General features: G+C 38.2%; 1 protein-coding gene across 12 annotated transcripts in view; it reads right to left on the minus strand.

The window, feature by feature from the left end:
• The window catches only part of LOC138038519 (insulin gene enhancer protein ISL-1-like), a 48702-nt gene that overhangs the window by 7578 nt on the left and 23322 nt on the right, over positions 1 to 17802 (minus strand). For 11 of the 12 annotated variants that reach the window (XM_068884408.1, XM_068884413.1, XM_068884412.1 and 8 more), the window contains one exon: positions 16020 to 16139. In XM_068884408.1, the coding sequence (XP_068740509.1) occupies positions 16020 to 16062 (43 nt within the window). In that variant the 5' untranslated portion in view covers positions 16063 to 16139. Of the gene's footprint in view, positions 1 to 6585; positions 6707 to 16019; positions 16140 to 17802 lie in introns of those variants that run through there. The other variant, XM_068884406.1, reaches the window with a different exon arrangement.

Genomic DNA, 17802 nt, shown 5'->3' on the forward strand with positions numbered 1-17802 from the left:
ACCATCTTTGCTTTGCATCGTTCGTTTCCTGGGCGGCAAATGTTTCTGAACTCAGCATCATTTGCGTAGAGACGAAACCTAAGAATCATGTTGATTGGAAGAGAATTTTTCAGTGGCGCCATTTAGGTGCTGCCAAATAAATTACCATATTCCTCTTATTTTATGCCTGGAGTCACATTTCTTCTCTATTATTGTTCCGGTTGAAGTTCCGGTAAATTCAATTTACGGTTCTAAAAAAAATTCTAACTTCTTCATTTGGGAAGCCATCCTTTTGCCAAACATGTCAACCGGCAAACTGTTTGGATTTTAGAAAAAAATAACGAGGGGTTCTTCAGATTTTGCTTTATTTCTTCAGCATCTCTGCTTTTTCATCAATGAAAGAATCAAAACTATAACCTTGTAGCTACAACAGGTGCGAACGGCTCCATTGTGTCCCCCTTGCCCCAACGTGACAGACAAGGCAATTGAAAATGAAAAATGAAAATTGTATTCTTGGCTTCACAGAAATCAAAATAAACGAGACTTCAGTCCAGGAAAGACTCCAATGATCAACGGACTGAATTGGAGCTATATTGTTTCCAGCAACTTCAAAATTTTGTCTTCGCACTGAAGTCATCCCGAAGAAATTTCAAGCGCCCTCAGTTCAAGCACAATCAGAGCGTGGCACATAGAGATATATTTGTCACGGAAAACGTCAGAGAACGAATAACCTACGAGCCCTTTAATAGTCTCAATTGCTGAAAAGTATAAACATGCTCAAAGGATCTAGTTAGTATTCCAGTCAAGATGTTTAAACGTATGTTCACTTCTAGGTCGAAGACAAGGTTTGGCAAAATAGCATTGACTGGTGGAAAGGAATGCAGGAATGAAATCGAGTTAAGACAAAATGATTATCACTTCATACTATTTCGGCATTTGTTGAATACAGAATTTGAGAAATGGCAAAAAGAATGAGCGTTAGATTCTCTTCAGTATTCAAAACTTATTTATGACAGAGGTAGCAAAATTTCTGTGGCTTTTAACCAAAAAATGAGGCTTAAGAATGCTGGAATTAAAAGAAAAAGAGAGAGAGAGATGGAGGTAACGCAAGAATTAGCCTTAAAGACGACACGTTGAGAGATAGGATAGATGAAAAGTGATCTTATAAAGATGTAAGCAGGCGTATAGTGTTACCTTTCGATCTCGAGAGTACACAAACCATTGTGCAAACTTCGACAATTACTTCGATAGATTGGAAAATACGACCAAGCGTTGACATTCATTTGCCCCTAAAGAGGACTTGAAAACACAAATTAACCTTGACAGAAACTGTTGAGTGAAAAATAATAATGGATTCAACGCTTTCAACAAAACCGCGCAAAACAAAGGCCAAAATATACGTTTCTTTCGCGTCATTTTCGTCGAAACGAATTAAAGAGTTCCGTAATTTCAACGTGATGCATAGATAGTGAGGTTCGCCTTGTAAACGAACTTGCCAATATATTTGATAATTCGCCTAAGCATTGTTTTGTCCCAATTGGTGGTAAGAGGTAACGAAACAATAAAATGGCGGGAAATAAGTATTTAGGGCCAGGATCGACGGATAACCAAGTCGACGTAAACTTTTGAGAAAATTTATAATTTGCGATATATACTGGCAAAATCCTAACTCAAATTCGCTGTTCAGACTAAGAGCAGAGGTGGAATTCCTATTTTTCGTCTTACGTTTCCAGTTGTGTCTTTAAGTTTTAATATTGAGCGAGGAAATTGCTCACAAAAGGCAAAAGAAACATCTGCTCTGAAACGAAAAATGGAAGTTCAACACACTGAACACAATCGGGGATAAAATAAAAATCCTAAGAGGCGACCCGCACTTGAAAATTGCCAAAACCTTTAAGTATGCTCAAAAAAAAATTTGAGATGAGCCGAGTTCGAACATCCTTTTACTTTGAAAAGAAAATATCAGATGGTCGCGTCGCATGAAGTCGTTTCGTGGGAATAGTTGCTCGGGGCAGCCATCTCTGGAGGAAATAAAAAATAATTTAAAAACAAACAAAACAAATTCTTTTGTGCACAATATTTCCTTTTATTTCGTTTCGATGTCCTTTTTAGTGTTTTTAGCACAACACGAATCAAACGAAAAAAAAAAGTATACGATTTGCGTTATATAGACTCTGGTCTTATATTAATTAAGGTCTTTTGAAGATGCAAATCTCTAAAGACGACGAAGCTACCAAATCCAGCCTTCAAACAATCACTCGGATTCGACTCGTAAGAGCTGAATTAAAAGCGCTTTACAAAAAAAAAAAAAATTATATATATATATATATATATATATATATATATATATATATACGAGATCTAAAGTTTACATGTAGAGGTGTTTGAGTGTGGAAGGAGTACTTCATTCGGTGACGTGAAAGAAGAACAGTAGCCAAAGTGAATCCATTCAAAGAAAGATCAGTTGATTTGAAGCGGTTAAGTAAATTTAAAAAAAAATTTATAATGATCTCAAGTTAGGTAAACTGCTTTGTGTATCTTCGACCAGCATCGAATGAATTAAAGGATTTGCATCTGATCTCATATCTTTGCGATAGACCCCAAGGCAGTAAACAATGACCTCGTTTGTTAATTCATCGCATGGAATAGCTTTCACTTCCAGAGATAACGTTATCTGTTTGGAAACGTATGCTTTACGCTTTATCCTGCCTTATAAAACGCGATAATATTCACTTGTTTAGCACCAATTGTAACGTTTGCAAATCATTTAAAATTAAGAAATAATTGACACGGCATGGCGCAAAAGAAAAACACATAAAAACAAGGAGTGCTTGACGAAGAGATAATTCGGTCGCTTCTCGCTTAAATAGGGGCATTTAAAGTGAGTTTCTTTAGTGCGTTTCTCGACTCCTATGGAATGAGTGATTCGAAAGAGAGCCAGTTTGCTTTCATAAAACAAGAAAGAGTGTGATTTCGTTGAAGTCAACCACAGAGCAAAATAAGGAGTCCAAAAATTAGGCGAACCAAGTCACAATGGTGCAAAAAAAAATTTCGGAAAGCACTTACATAAACCTATTTGAAAGAAAAATTTCCACATCTTTATAAATGTTTCATTATACAAAATATCTGACTACAGTACAAGATGATAATATGGCAGACAGACGAACATATATTCGCATTAATTAACAATGAATGGATGAATGATTTAATACTGTTACGAGCTATGTTTTGTCTTCTCCTTTCCTTTCTTTTCATCACAGCGTTATACTAGTGATCTCTAGCAAAATTTTGTTGAACTATCAGTCCGAACCAAAAAAAAAGATATATGGAGGAACTATTCTCAACAATAAACAAGACATAAACTTTTCAATACTCTTAAACAAACGGATCATGGGATGAGAAAAAGAAAATTAAAAAGCACGGTCGCTCGCAGTCCAAGAAGGAGTCAATTTCGTTCACTTTTCCATGATAACTATGGACAATAATATGGTATAGTCTTCGCCAACTCTTAAGTTTTTATTAAAGAAAAAAAAAACGAATTTTATCGTAATTGTTGATAACTTTTTGTCCGGATTCTGTAAGAAACACTTATTAATTTAACTGAATATATACAATTTCCTCCAGGTGAGATACGCATGGTTTGCTCTTCGCCAACGTCATTAAAAAATTCGAATTTTATCTCAGTATAGTTTGTAATTACTGATAAATTCATTATCAGAAATCTGTCAGAAATGCCTATTAGTTAAACTGAATATGTACGATTTCCTTCAGGTGAAATACAAATTAATTGTTTTCTATTCAAAGACGACTTCTGACAAATCTGTTAATAATACATATTCACTGAGCAGCCGTGGATCAAGGATACTTAGTTACACGAAAAATACCTCGTAAAAGATGAATGTGTTCTGTAGGCGTATTTATCCGATGACTGCCTATTGACCGGCTTATATTCACCTTTATCTTTCTGGTCAAGACATGGCACGAAATACGGATACCTGCTATGCCAAGGATTTATGGATCAAAAGACTTTCATCTATCACTGTCATTAAAAATGTCATCAACAGAGCATAATAGAACAGAAAGTATTTTTTGACGAAGTCAGAGCGAATATACCTTCTAACGATTGACACACAAACATGAATAAAATACACAGCCTTAGCAAAGATTGAAAACATGATATTGATAACATGTTTAATTACAACTGCATAATGTTATTTATTCACAAAATGATAAGTGCCAAGAGCTGGGCCGTGAGAGCCCACGAGGGTTGGAAAACAATTGCTCAAACTTGAAACATATTGGCTTCCTCGCGGAAGCTGAGAGGCGAATTCAAAAATTGAACGCAGAATTATTAGATAATTCTGAAAGTAAAATTAAAAAATCTCAGGCAATTAACCTTGGCAAATGCCAGTGGACTTCGAAAAGACAAAAATGTCGGATACCGAGAAATTATCAAGAAATTTGCTTTTCCAAATCTTTACAGGGGTTATTAAGTTTGTGAGCAAAAAAAAAAAAAAAATTCTGTCAAGTCGCAGTTTGAGAAAGTCAAGAAGATGTCACCATCATCGTCAACATCATCATCATCGGCATTGTCAGTACCAAGCATCACGACTTCAAAATCGCTACTTGCTTTGTTCTTCTAAATCTTTCTCTGACTTGCAGCAAATACAAGTTAACGCGATGATTGGCTTTGCAGGAAACGTAATAGGACACCGACTGGGTGCAGGGATGGAGCAGTGGTGAGAGTACTCGCCTCCCACCAATGTGGCCCGGGTTCGATTCCCAGACTCAGCGTCATATGTGGGTTGAGTTTGTTGGTTCTCCGAGGTTACTCTGCACTGAGAGGTTTTCTCCGGGTACTCTGGTTTCCCCTCTCCTCAAAAACCAACATTTGACTTGATTTGCTTTTATTGTTAATCTCAGTTTACAGTGTCCCCAATTAGTGCTCCAGCGCTAGAACGGCTAGGCACTTAAATAAAGTTCATTTCCTTTCCTGATTGCTACCAAAATGAATTAACCCTCGCCATGAACATAGGAATTTGCACATCGTTTCTTTTAGTTTAAGTCGAAGAAAGAATTAACACAAAGTCAAACAGAAGACACCAGGGGCCGGTTCCTGAAAGGTTGTAATAACTCTATTCCAGGGATGATAACCGGCACGTTTATCCCTGCATGGAATAGATATAATTATTAAACCTTCCAGGAAGCGGCCCCAGAAATATTGCACGAGGAAGTAAATACTGAAGGAATTTCAATTCTTAATATAACGAAAGAATCAGTCAGCCTATAGATTAGACTAACTGTGGAGCTCTCCGGAACAAGTCTTGAGTGCAGAACTTTCCAATCGGTCTGCTTTTCCCTCGAGTTTTGCACAAGATGTTTTAACGAACGCAAACTCGTTTTAATTATCTTCACGAATATTTACCCTAGTTGAGGGGGGCCGTCAGGAAGAACCACCATATTTAAGTCAAAAGTGTTACTTACAACACAAGTCAGAGTGATATTACCTGAATTCAGCACAGAGGAAACAGCATTAAAAAATTGGGGGTTCTTTTCAAAGTCGAAAAGGTATGTTGACCTTAACCTGTTTTTAACCCATATTGGGTTTGCATCAAGTTTTGGGCAGTTATAACTGCATACAAAATTTATTCCAGTTTGCAACACCATCTGACGGTTTTTTTGCGTTTCTAAAGATTGAGCGCAATACCTGCTGTGAATCTACACTGATTGGTAAAAGCCGAGGACGTTTCCGCGAGCTTGAGCAAGAGTTTTCAGTTGAGGAAGGGTTCTATAAAATGGATAACATCGTCTAAAGATTTGGGGCCTCTCAGAGATGCAAGGCCATAAGCTTATGCCTTTGAGAAAGACATCTACGGAACCAATGCGGCCAACGTCACCAGTTAAAGATACTGTGCGCTGAACTACTGAACACATAAGTTCAACAGTTTCAGACTCAATTTGGCTTAGGCTGAAGTAAGGCAGAAGAGAGTTTCATGAGTTGGAAGTGAAAAAACGCGTTGCCAAGATAAACCCTTTCCGCTGAAAGTTCTCTTTTTGGAAATTTCTGGAAGATTTGACTTAGATTGAGTCTTAGAAAAATCGGTTGTAGTTTCAAAACGCCGTACGGTTTTCGTTAGCGTTTCCAGTGTCACCTTGATAACAATAAAAAATCTGAAGGCCTTGAAATTAAATACGAAATTATGTTTTCAGTGGGATAAACTCAGACATTTCGATCGTTTGCTTCCTTCAGCTGATGATGGGCAATTATAGCTGCATGACCACCAGATAAGTTTTGTTGGACAACTCTATTTATCTCCCGGGAGAAAGGCAATCGAGGTACCACTCAGCACTTAGTTATACGTTAATTGGATTAATCTCCTATTTGCAATTGTTAGTGGATTGATATTTATCTAAGTGACAGAAGATTAATGCTCAAAGCCAGTCGCAGTCATAACGGATCCTTATGCAAACAGTGGACCGTTCTCTAACGACATCCGAGGATTGAAATGATATCAAGTCCGCGGAATCAAAGAAAAACCAAACGAGAGTCCACAACAACCTAATAATGAGAGAAGTTACATATATAATATATATGGGGTAACTTGCCTTCTCGAGGAGAAAATTCGTCGGTCCAACCAGCGTTCATCATAACTGCTATTTTGCCGCGGTGGAGCTTAACATACGACTGCCACCTTTCCTTCAACTTTGCAGCCTTGAAGCCACGGAAATCACGTAGAGGCTGGGAAGTCACAGGACCCCCCCAAGAGAAGCATTGAAATCGACATTCCTATCCTTAAAGCCACCAATATAGGATGCTGAGAAAAAAGGTTGCTATTTCTGTAAACGATTTACCATTAGAAAAACTAGACAACATTCGAAACTCGCTGTCCATTTAAACAGCGTTAAAAATAGTCTTTGTTGGTCTAGTTTATTCTCTACGATGGAAGCCGCCATTTACGGCTCTGTCAATAGTTGGACGAGGAAACTCAGTGGTCGTAGTGAGAAAGCATTGAAACTCGCGGGCAATATTAAAAAGCTCTTATACGGTGACCACAAGTATTTTAAAATATCAGTTCTGCAGAAAACTGTGGTCAATTCTGTTAAAGTTTTCGGGCGGAGTTGGAATTTCGAGTTAAATACATCTAGATTATTCACGTCACGTTTAGTTACAATCGGTAAAATAGAAAAGCTCGATTGAATAACTTGAATAACGCGCTCATCCTTCGTTTGGTACCATTCTCAAAAGCTAAGGTAATATATAGCTTTATGTTTAAGATCGTTTCGGCCGCAGCGAAAATATATCTGTTTGTTTTGATTCATTTTCTGTCTGTCAAAAAGAGATCCTTAATATCCCTGATAAGAATTTACAAAAAAAAAAATTCTTACACAGTTCGTTTGAAATTAATTAGTTTCAATTTCGGCTGAGAAGTCAATATTCAGCGTTCTTAAAAGGCCATCGAGTTTTTCAGCTGCCTAATAATAGCAATGGGTGACATGTTTACAATATATCGTTGCATTAAAGGCATAGGTTTTCAGCCCGGTAAATATAAGACACGGTCGATTTAACAGAAACGGCAAGATATGCTTTAAAAAGGAAAATTGTCCGGGTGTTTCTGAGAAACCCAGGATACTCCCCGGGGTTTCTAAGGGTGTGTTCGATTCACCCTCTTCCGGAATAAGCCTACGTGGAGTGATGATTTAAAACGGTATGTCTGGCGTTTTGAAGCAACAAAGATAATAAAGATATGTTTAAAATAGCATTTTAGAAGTGCTTGGCAATTTTAATGTGAATCTCCGTAAAAACGAAGAATTTCTAACTTCTATTCCATGTATTCCGAAATAAGGTCAATCGAACACCCCCTAAGAGTTAAGTCCTAGAGGTCTAGCACTCTCTCTGACTGAAGGGACACCGCTTGAAACGTCAGCTCACAAAAACCTACGGTGATTACTTTGCCTTTGTCAATCCGTTTAATAAAACTGAATTTTCGTTTTCCTTAGAGAAAGTCGAGAATATGCATGACCTTCCGACTACAAGTTTGCATGCTCTACAGAAAATCGGTTGATTTACAGATGAGCTGTAGCTCATTATTCATCTTCTTGCATTCTGCCACTAAACACTTAAATATCATATAGTGGAAGACTGCTTTCGCAGTTGTAAGATGGAGAACTTTAAGCCATCCTTTTTCAAATTCAGTCCAAACAGAAGGCAGCATGATATCTTCGAAAAAACTTAACCGTCTATAAAATCTACGAACGGAAAATTTTCATGAGGTATTATCAAAGGTTTCTTCTTTAATTTACCTATAGATTCATAAGCTACCATAAAGGCACAATCAGTGAGATGTGCTTCCCGAAAACGACGAAAGATTGCGTACTTTGAAAGTCATCAAGCGATGAGCGGCTATTTTACCAAAATGATGGTTTAGTATCACTTTTCACGAGAACGTTCTTGCTAAATTGAAAGGCTCCTATATGATGATATTGTTTACTGTATCTCAATTTAAATGCCCGACATCGCAGATACAGAAAGACACAATACAGAAAGACACAACTGCCTTTTTAGATTGCTTAGTCACGGTTGACGGATGTTGGTCACGGATATTTTAGCCAAGAGTAAATTTATCGCCGTCTGATTAACTAAAAAGGATGATAGTAGAGCTAGAGGTCCCTCCCGTATCAGCACTCACAGTAGAGATTGCTGATTTTCACTGCTGCGATAAAGCGGTCATGTTCTTTTGCAGAAAGAAAAGAAACGATGGCTTAGGAATCGAGCTCCATTATTGGAGCACATGCGTGGCCGCGCATGACGTCATTAACAATGGAAAGGACGCCTATTCTTTGAAAACTCTTCAAACGGTAGTACTTTGTACACTTCTCGACGGCAAAACAATGAAAAAACGAACAAAAAAATGATAATAATTTTAAAAATATTATTTTAATAAAAGTTGACTGATATTCTGGACTGTAAACAAATTTTCCGGGAATAAAGAAAAGAAAAGATCCCTTCTCGCACACAGCTGACTCGACGCCAACAAAAATGTCACTTAAAAATGAACATTCGCGCTATCGTGCGCAACTCCATCTTGTTCGCGTTGTAAGGTTAAAAACTCGGGCCGTGACGCGGTAACCCTGTCCTTAAATAATAAATCATCCCTTTTTTAAATATCATATTGGCATCCTCTATTTGACAAATTCAATTATGCGTTATGAAACGAAACCTCGATGAAAACGCCATTTCCGAGAATACTGCTCATTTTCGTGAACTTTGCTTTAACCAAAAATTGCCATGAGAGACCTCTATTTTTATTCGTCTCTTTCATGAAGGGAATTAAGCTACAAAACGAGAAAATAAGGAGGGGCGCTTTTTTTTATCAAATTCTATTCCAAAACATCCAGTAGCACGTTTAATCAACACGTCTGACTACTGTCTTTGTGATTTGAAAATTTTGCAGATACTTATCTCGTAAATACAAAGGACGATACTTAATGAGCTACAAACGGACACAGCGAAAATTAAACAGGACGAATGCAGAGACAAGAAGACGCCCGATTTCAAAACAGCTGAGCCAAATCTCAGCAATGTTGCATACATGTCTGTCGGTTGTATTTCACTTATCTTTAAAAAAATGTTACAAAAGAAAGAAAAACAATCAATCCGACAGATCCTCCAGAGGTTGCGAAGAAACTATTACAAAACAACTGTAAGTAGACCGAAGACAACACATCCATGATTAAAATCTTCAAATGCACAAAAAAGGACCTCTTTCGTTCTGTCATGTTCTATGTAAGGAGATGTTTTTCTGGGGGTGGAGGTCAGGCGGCAAAGAAGTTGAGGGAGGAGAAGAGGGAAGCAGGTGTCTGAAAAGTGAATTTGTACGTGACTAAGACATAAACAATTAAAACAAAAGGAACACGTTTTTAAGGAATTGGCATTCATTCTCGATGTATCCTTCTATTTGACTCCGAAACGAGAAAACACACAACTAAAAAGATATCAACAGGTTATTTATGACATGGCTTCTTGGCAGCAATAACAAAAAAATTCTCCCATGTTTGGAGACAAAAAGAAAAACCCTTCGATGTGACGAAAGTGATTACTGCCTAGTGGCCGATAGAGTCCCCCGACAGATATTTTCATTACCGTTGCTTTGACACCATTTTTGCCTTAGGACCTTCCAAAAAAGAGACGAATATCTTTGTTGACGTTAAGAAACAGAAATTATTGTCATGTTTTAGACAAAAAGCTAGTAGAGGCGCCAAAACTACCTCGTCATGTTCATAAACAAAGAAATGGGAAAGAAAACTAATTGTATGTCCTCAATCAACGGAATGAAAGGAATCACACGACTATGAATTTTCCGGTTTCAAGTCAATCTTGTAGGTTTGAAAGCCAAAGTGGCCCAGATTTTAGATATAAAAATATAAATAATTCAGACTATGCAATTAAACTCTCCAATTGTTAATCGGCACTTACGAAGTAACACGCAAAAAAATGGTTCTCGTTTTCCTTCGTTTCTTTCGATCACCAGGAAGCAAGTTTTCATATTTTAAAACAATTTTGGGGAAGCAATGAAAAGAAAAAAACAAAAACAAAGGTAAATTGTAACATATCTGTTGTAGCACTGATAAGATCAATAGATCGTCATTTAGTGTTCTTCAGAAATTGAAAAGAGACTTGAAATTTCGTAACATATGTAGCGAACGCGAAAAATGAGAAAATGTGAAGTCAAACTGACAACAGTAAGAAAGTACTTGAGGTGAAAAAACCAATGAAGACCTAAACCGATTTTATCAGCTTCATATCTTTAAACTTCCGCATAGAATGAAACTGCGATGGTCTTTCCAGCTTTCATTTCAAAGTGAGTAGGGTAACATGCTTCTCTACGGAGTTGAAAATTAATGTATGTCTCTCATATTTGACGTATAGTGATTAGTCTGTTCATATCTGCATCCTCTATGGGCATATTACGAACTCACAAGACCACCAGATCCTAGTCACGGTTGATTCGATAGCTCAGTTGGTAGAGCAATGCAATGGTATCGCAGGTGGTCATTCATGTTTGATTTGAATGCCCTTCAAGCCTTAATTTTGCAGGCTTGTATTTCGTTACTTCCGAGTCAGCAACGTTCATCACGAACTGCCATCATCCCGGCAAAACAAAAATCCTTAACTCGCTCCTTTCTGCAGTTTAAAACGACATCTCGCATTTTTAGCTCTCTTTAGAGCAGACGCAAAGTTCTACGCTACAGGGGAATTGGAAAGGGCCAACTGGTCGAGGGTTTGCTAACCACGTCATTCAATGAACCATGTCGTGTTTAGTTCCCTCTGTTTCTCTTATGACCAGTCTCCGGACTATCCACCTTCAACAAAACTCTCATTGTCATACTGCGATGGACCCGGCAACCCGTCCAGGGAGGGACGAGGGCTATCAACACTATCATTTGCTCATGATAGCACCGCGCACCGGTGGCTCAGTTGGTTGAGCACCGGGCTGTCACGCGGGAGGTCGTGAGTTCAAGTCCGGCCGGTCCATCACTCAGGGTCTTTAAATAACTGAGAAGAAAGTGCTGCCTTTGTAACGACATCTGCAAATGGTTAGACTTACAAGTCTTTTCGGATAAGGACTATAAGCCGGAGATCCCGTCTCACAACCCTTGGGTATAAATTTAGTGGGACGTTAAAGAACCCACACGCTATTCGAGTAGAGTAGGGCGTGGAGGTCCCGGTGTTGTGGTCTGATCTATGGATATAGGGGTTAGGGGTCAGTTGGGACGAAAAGTTCTGTTCCTCTCCCCTGCCACTCCATGAATTGTGGCGAATAAAGTAAAGTAAAGTAAAGTAAAGTAAAGTAAAGTAAAGTAAAGTAAAGTAAAGTAAAGTAAAGTAAAGTAAATAAATATTGCTAGTGCTAATCACCCTTACTTGCAGTCGAGGACTGAATTGCGAAGGGCGCGGCTCACGACATCGGGCTGAAAGCATACAAAGGCGCCTCTGGCTGCCGCTATACAGTCCATGTTTGATGTCGGAGCACAGCACTACAGCTAGATGTTAATTAGCTGTGAGTCGAAAGTAAAGTAAAGTTGTTTCAAGTGATTCTTTACGTTTCCTTTCGCATTTATCCTCAATACTTGTCAGCGAGAAATCGATAATAGATCACTGAATGAGACGGATTTAGTAAGAAAACCGTTGCCAATATCCTTAGCGCCCTCTGCGATAAGCGACTACCCTTTTATTGCACAAAAAAGTAAAAAACCACAAGAATATAGACCAATAGCTTTTCTTGATGCCTCTCCGCTTTTACGAGAAAGGTGTATTCTACAAATGCGGCTAAGCGTTCAAGCTGATGAAAGTGATTCCATCCAATCGCAGTCCTTGTATTTTTATGTTAAAAAACAGAAGTTCCTGACCCACTCTTAAATGTGTACTTTAACTAACTTCAGGGCAATTTCTTTTTCTCCGTTGCTTAGTCTACAATGACCTGATCACTAGCCTATTTTTGGCTACAAGTCCGGACCAAATTTTTAGAATCTTTATTGTGAGTTCAGTCCGTTGGACCTCTAAAAAAGGTAGTGATTTTCTTGGATTATTCGGACAGCAGAAGATCTGTGTTTTATTTTAAAGAAAATACTGTAGTCTTTATAGGACCAAAATAACTTGACTTATCACGGCAAAAATGCATTTTGGGAGACGGTGCGTGGTCGACTGATGCATATCACTTTCAAAGGTAATTGTACTCTAGTATCTGTTAAATGAAAATCACGTAGAACACTGACTCGTGTCGTGCTCGAGAGAAGGGTCTGGAGCAGATAAGACTAAATACTAAATAACATCGCTTTGTTGGAGATGAAACAAAAAACTACGGTTGGTAGTACACATATATATAACGATCAAGTTATTGCCAAGGAATTTTCTTCATTACCTCAGAATCAGATCTAAACACTCTATAGCATGAAAACGGAAAAAAATCATATAGTTTTGTGATATGCTTTGCTCAGTGTTGTTCAGAAGCCGATTTGCACGACCTTTTGAGGGGAGTTCTAAAACTATGCTCTAGTGCTGTAGTAGAACTCACAATGATAAGTGAGTTGCTCGGTAACGGGTAGTTTCGGAGACCTTTGTATCAGCAGTCAGCATGCTCTACCCATTAATCTACAAGAAACCCTTCGGTGCTACGTGGTTTATCTATGCATATATATATGGATACATACTTAACTGACCACTTCCTATAGGAGCTTTTCAGGGCCAATGAAACACAATCAATAACTGTTACAGTATCTGTTAAGAATCCCGGCCAACTGACCGGAGGCAAACCAGTTGGCTATTTACAAGTGCAGCCGAGAAGTTGACCGGGTCTTGAACCCGAGATCTCCAGATCTCAAGGCAAGCGCCCTTATCACTGGGCCGTACTGGCTGTGAATGGCAGGACGAAGTGTCTGTGATGCGCCTCGAATCTCAGAATGCAACTAATGATCTAAACGTTGATAAAAAGAAAATTCCATCATTTGAAAAGAGGTTGAAACGTAGTGCCAAAATACTCCCTAGGTGGATTTCGACTACTCTAAGGATATTCAATGTAGGCGCGTATAACCGTTTATTTTTTAAAAGTCCTAAAGCGTTTTCAAGTCCTGAATGGCATTTGTTGGTGATTGCGATTTAATATTAGAAAGAACTCGTCTTCATAAAGTGTTTAAACCGAAGAATAGGAGGAAGGTTTTGCAGGGTACAATTCCTATAGGAACACTTGTGTTTTGATATACTACAGAGGGAAATATATATCTCACTTTTACGATCAAACGAGTTGATAATAGAGGCAAAAATTGACCCACGGATCGTGATGAGATTTGGAAGCCGAAACGTCAGCCATTGGCCAGTTTTGCTTTATCGTTTTCCTTTATCGTGCCCGCTTGTCCGTGCTCTTTCGGCGAATTTTATCCAACACTGAAAATGAGTGCGAATGGCAGCTATATAGCTAGCAGACAGCCCTGCTTCATTTCTTTCCAACTTTTATTTTTTAAACCGTGTTCTACAAGTTGATAGATACTAAAAAGAAAACACCTTAACCCCCACGTTCCTTCATCAAAGCCAGAAAAGCTATATTCACTAATATCAAAACACACAAAGTTACCACTTTCCCTTGTCATTTTTAATTAATATAATTTCCTGGGGTCTTCATAACAAATATCTCTTTAAACAACATCAGGATACGACGGGATGAGGTTATTAAAAGCGTCCCATTGTCAGGCTAACACACTTGCCACCGAATTCAATGTTCGCAGATAATGAAGGCTAAATTTCCCCCGCGAGCTAAAAGTCTTACTCGCGCGCGAGTGAAACTGCACGTATTCTATTCCAAAGTCAATGAGGACTTTAGTTTTTTACAGAAAAGAAGCAAGAGATGAACTTCGAAATGTAAACAAAAATCATTCTGTGAAAGGGTTAACAGAGTTTAAAGTAATGGAGGTTTTAGAGCAAAGGCATTAAATATTCATTAACCCTAAAATCTTTCGGTGCCTTAACAATGTCGCCTCACAAACCCCAAATTGCTCAAGTTGCGAAGATATTAGTGTTTCAGCCGCATTTGGTCGATTTTCCGAGAAAGTAACTTCTAGATACACCGCTATATTTACAAGATTAAAAAAAAAGTAAAAATAATGTTGTTGCCTTTGGCGAAATTGAACTGATTTCTGCGCTTTTTCACTAGTAATGATTCATCCTTCCTTTAAATTCGAAAATGAAAAGAGATATTTGTGAACGTTAAGGGCTTTTGGTTTGGTAAAATGCTTCAGGGAAAAAAAGAGAAGAAAAACTATTAAGAATCAAAGAGATAACGGTGTATAGAGAGGAAATGAAGAATCAGAGATAACATGCAGTAGCAAATGATAGCTTTCCAAAAGTCGTACCCCGCTTTTTTGCGTTGAAAAATTTGCCAAGCCATGTCAAACTTGTCAATAAACGATTTGTTCCTCCAGATTTTTTTACTAATAAATTCACCATTGAAAATCTCGACCCTTCTTCCGGAAACTTATGATGTATAATGCGGGTGAGCTAAGTCTTCGGGAACAAGAGACAATCGTTATCTTTCCTTATCGTTTTTTTAACAATCATCACCCGAAAACAACGCTTAAAGCCCAAACGGAAGAAAAGCGAGATCAGTTTAAATTTATACGAAGAAGATTAATCAAACTTGTACACTGAACGAATTTCTCTGCTCCTCACTGCAATTCAATTTAAGGCAACAATTAGAAAAACTGATCATCGAAAAAACGTGTCCACAAATAGACCAAAAGTAATGCTATTTCCAAAAATTATGTTACTCAGCTAATGACACCGTCAAAAATAGACAGAGCGTTACAAATCCAAAAAGACCGGACATAGAACGGTACAACGAAGTCAACTTCGTCTTATTGCAATTATATTAGTCGAGATAGTTCTGTTTAAAACCCTTCATCCGTTTGGCTGACAGAAAAATATCCTTAAAAAGTACCGTCCTTATTCCACAACACAAGCTTCACGTTATTCCAAAACTCAGACAAACTAAACCTTGTGACAGTTCGCCTCTGGGGCGACCTAACAATAAACAAGTTTCTCTTCTCCAGTAAACCATATGCCTTAGAAATGAAAGTTGGTCTAAATCTCAGCTCTCATCAATTACACCACAGAACACCACCCTTTACATCTTTAACAAGTTTGTATATTTAATCCCAAGAATTGGAAAAGCAAACCTACTTGAGTTAAGCCAATGGGATAAAACTCCAAAACGGTCCATTCTTTCCAAGCTTTGTGCACGAGGAAAAGCATAGCCTTAGAAGTTGTTTAAACTGGTCGTTCAGCCCGCACCGGAGAGGAATTACGAGTCGGAAAATCAGCTTCACATTGTAACAAGATCAATGCATGTGTCAACTATCACGCGGCGTTGTGGCTAAAACAAGGTTAACTTTTCCAAGCAGGAGGTCTGACTTTCCGATACTCTAACAATGTCCAACGTAAAAAAAAAAAAATGAACAAGTGTGAAAATTAAGAAACCGATGCTTGCTCGTACCTTTGGATGCCATGCCCTCCATGCTTGTCCCGAGACCCTTCATGAAATTCTGTGAGTTATGCTTTATGGGTGTGTAATGAGGTCTTGATGCTTTTATCCAAAAGGATCCCGTTGGGTCGACTACAGCAAAGAACAAAATGGTTTATTGATTACATTTAAAAACAGCGTAAAAAATTATGCAATATGTATGAGGCGATTTTTTGGTCGATCCGCGACAAGAAACAGCGGTGCGGTTCCTTGATATGGGAGTAAAACACGTTTTCCAAGAGGAAAGGGAGAACAAGGCAAAGTGAAAATGGAATGTCTCAAAGATTTCTTCAAAAAGGTTATCTCGTGAGGTACTCAAAGACGATTGAACTATACAGTACCCAAATTCTCTCAAACGCTTCACAAATGAAATCTGCCTCGCCGACGGAGAGTAAGTTGAACTCAGCTGAATGCACGGAGATTTGTTGCACAAGGTGTAAGAAATTACAGCCACAAAGTCTGATTTGAATGTTGTGCATTAGCGAGTTATTGTCATGAAACAATTTAATGTGGACGTCATATATGTGATTTGAGTCTTTCTCTTTTTCCTAATTTTATCAATAACTGCCTTTAGGCATGCAGATGTCAGTCAAGAGAACTATAAACATCTGTTGGTCGGAAAAGTTTTCCATAACGTAGAGGATCGGTTGTGGTGAGGAAAGGTATGATACCGCCTGCCAGCAAAATATGTTTCACTGCAATATTTCAACAGCAGTCGATGAGTCTATTAGCCAATGCACCAAACGCATAGAGAGGCACCAGAAATAAAGTATGTGCCTTCATACAGATTTTGCCCTTTAAAAAAAGATGAAAAGGCAGGATAACACAATGCCATAGAGCGACACAGAAATTAAATATTGCATTGTTTTACGACTCCGTAAAAACAACGAAATCCCAATTGCAAGCCACAAAAAATGAAATGAATTGCATATTAACACAAGAGTAACAAATGGTGCTCGGATTAGCGCCAAGAGAGAAGGTTGCTAACTAGGTGTAAGGAAAATGCTGTTATTCCTGCGTGCGAATCTCATTGGTTAATTACGAACGAGTCTTCGACCACAGGGAGCAAAATAGTCGATTTTTATTACCCTAACTTGGGAAATGGTTTCAAATACATTTCTTGATAATCTTCTGTCACATTTGCCTAATAATAGCTTTTTTATCCTCTAATCTATTTGCCTTTGAAGAGTTTGCTTATTCTCAGGGTTTTTGTTTCGCGAATGGGGACTTGACGGTTTCATCTCGGGCAAAACCGAGGATAAACCAATGCTGTAGCATAGCCTGTTCAGTTTGAAGTGAACTAAGACAGTAAATTAATTCATAATTTCAATAATGAAAGGTCTCCATTTTGACATGTACGTAGTAACTCTATGACTCATATCACTTGCTTTGTGGACTTGTCCTAAATTTGCAAACAAACGAGTCGCACGCGCTCGCTCGACAACAGTATTAAATATTTTCAACCATTGCTTTCACGAAAACCAAAACGACTTTGCGCTGAAAAGATTAATTATGGGAATACACAAGCACACCGGACTTCTGCAGTTGTCTAAACTTCCCTTATTTCCAGACCAACAACTTGACACGCTGCTTACAATTACAAGATCAAGCAACGGACGGTAAACTCAAACTTGTCAATTGAAGACAAGACCCACATAAACGTCTGAAGTACAACTACAAGGCTTCTAGAACTTTTACTTTTAAGGAGGAAAAGTACACTAACGCGCCCAGCACTTAAATAATATTTTGTTTGTGC

The sequence above is a fragment of the Montipora capricornis genome, chromosome 2 (genome assembly GCF_036669925.1).
Source record: "Montipora capricornis isolate CH-2021 chromosome 2, ASM3666992v2, whole genome shotgun sequence".
In the NCBI taxonomy this organism is placed as follows: Eukaryota; Metazoa; Cnidaria; class Anthozoa; order Scleractinia; family Acroporidae; genus Montipora; species Montipora capricornis.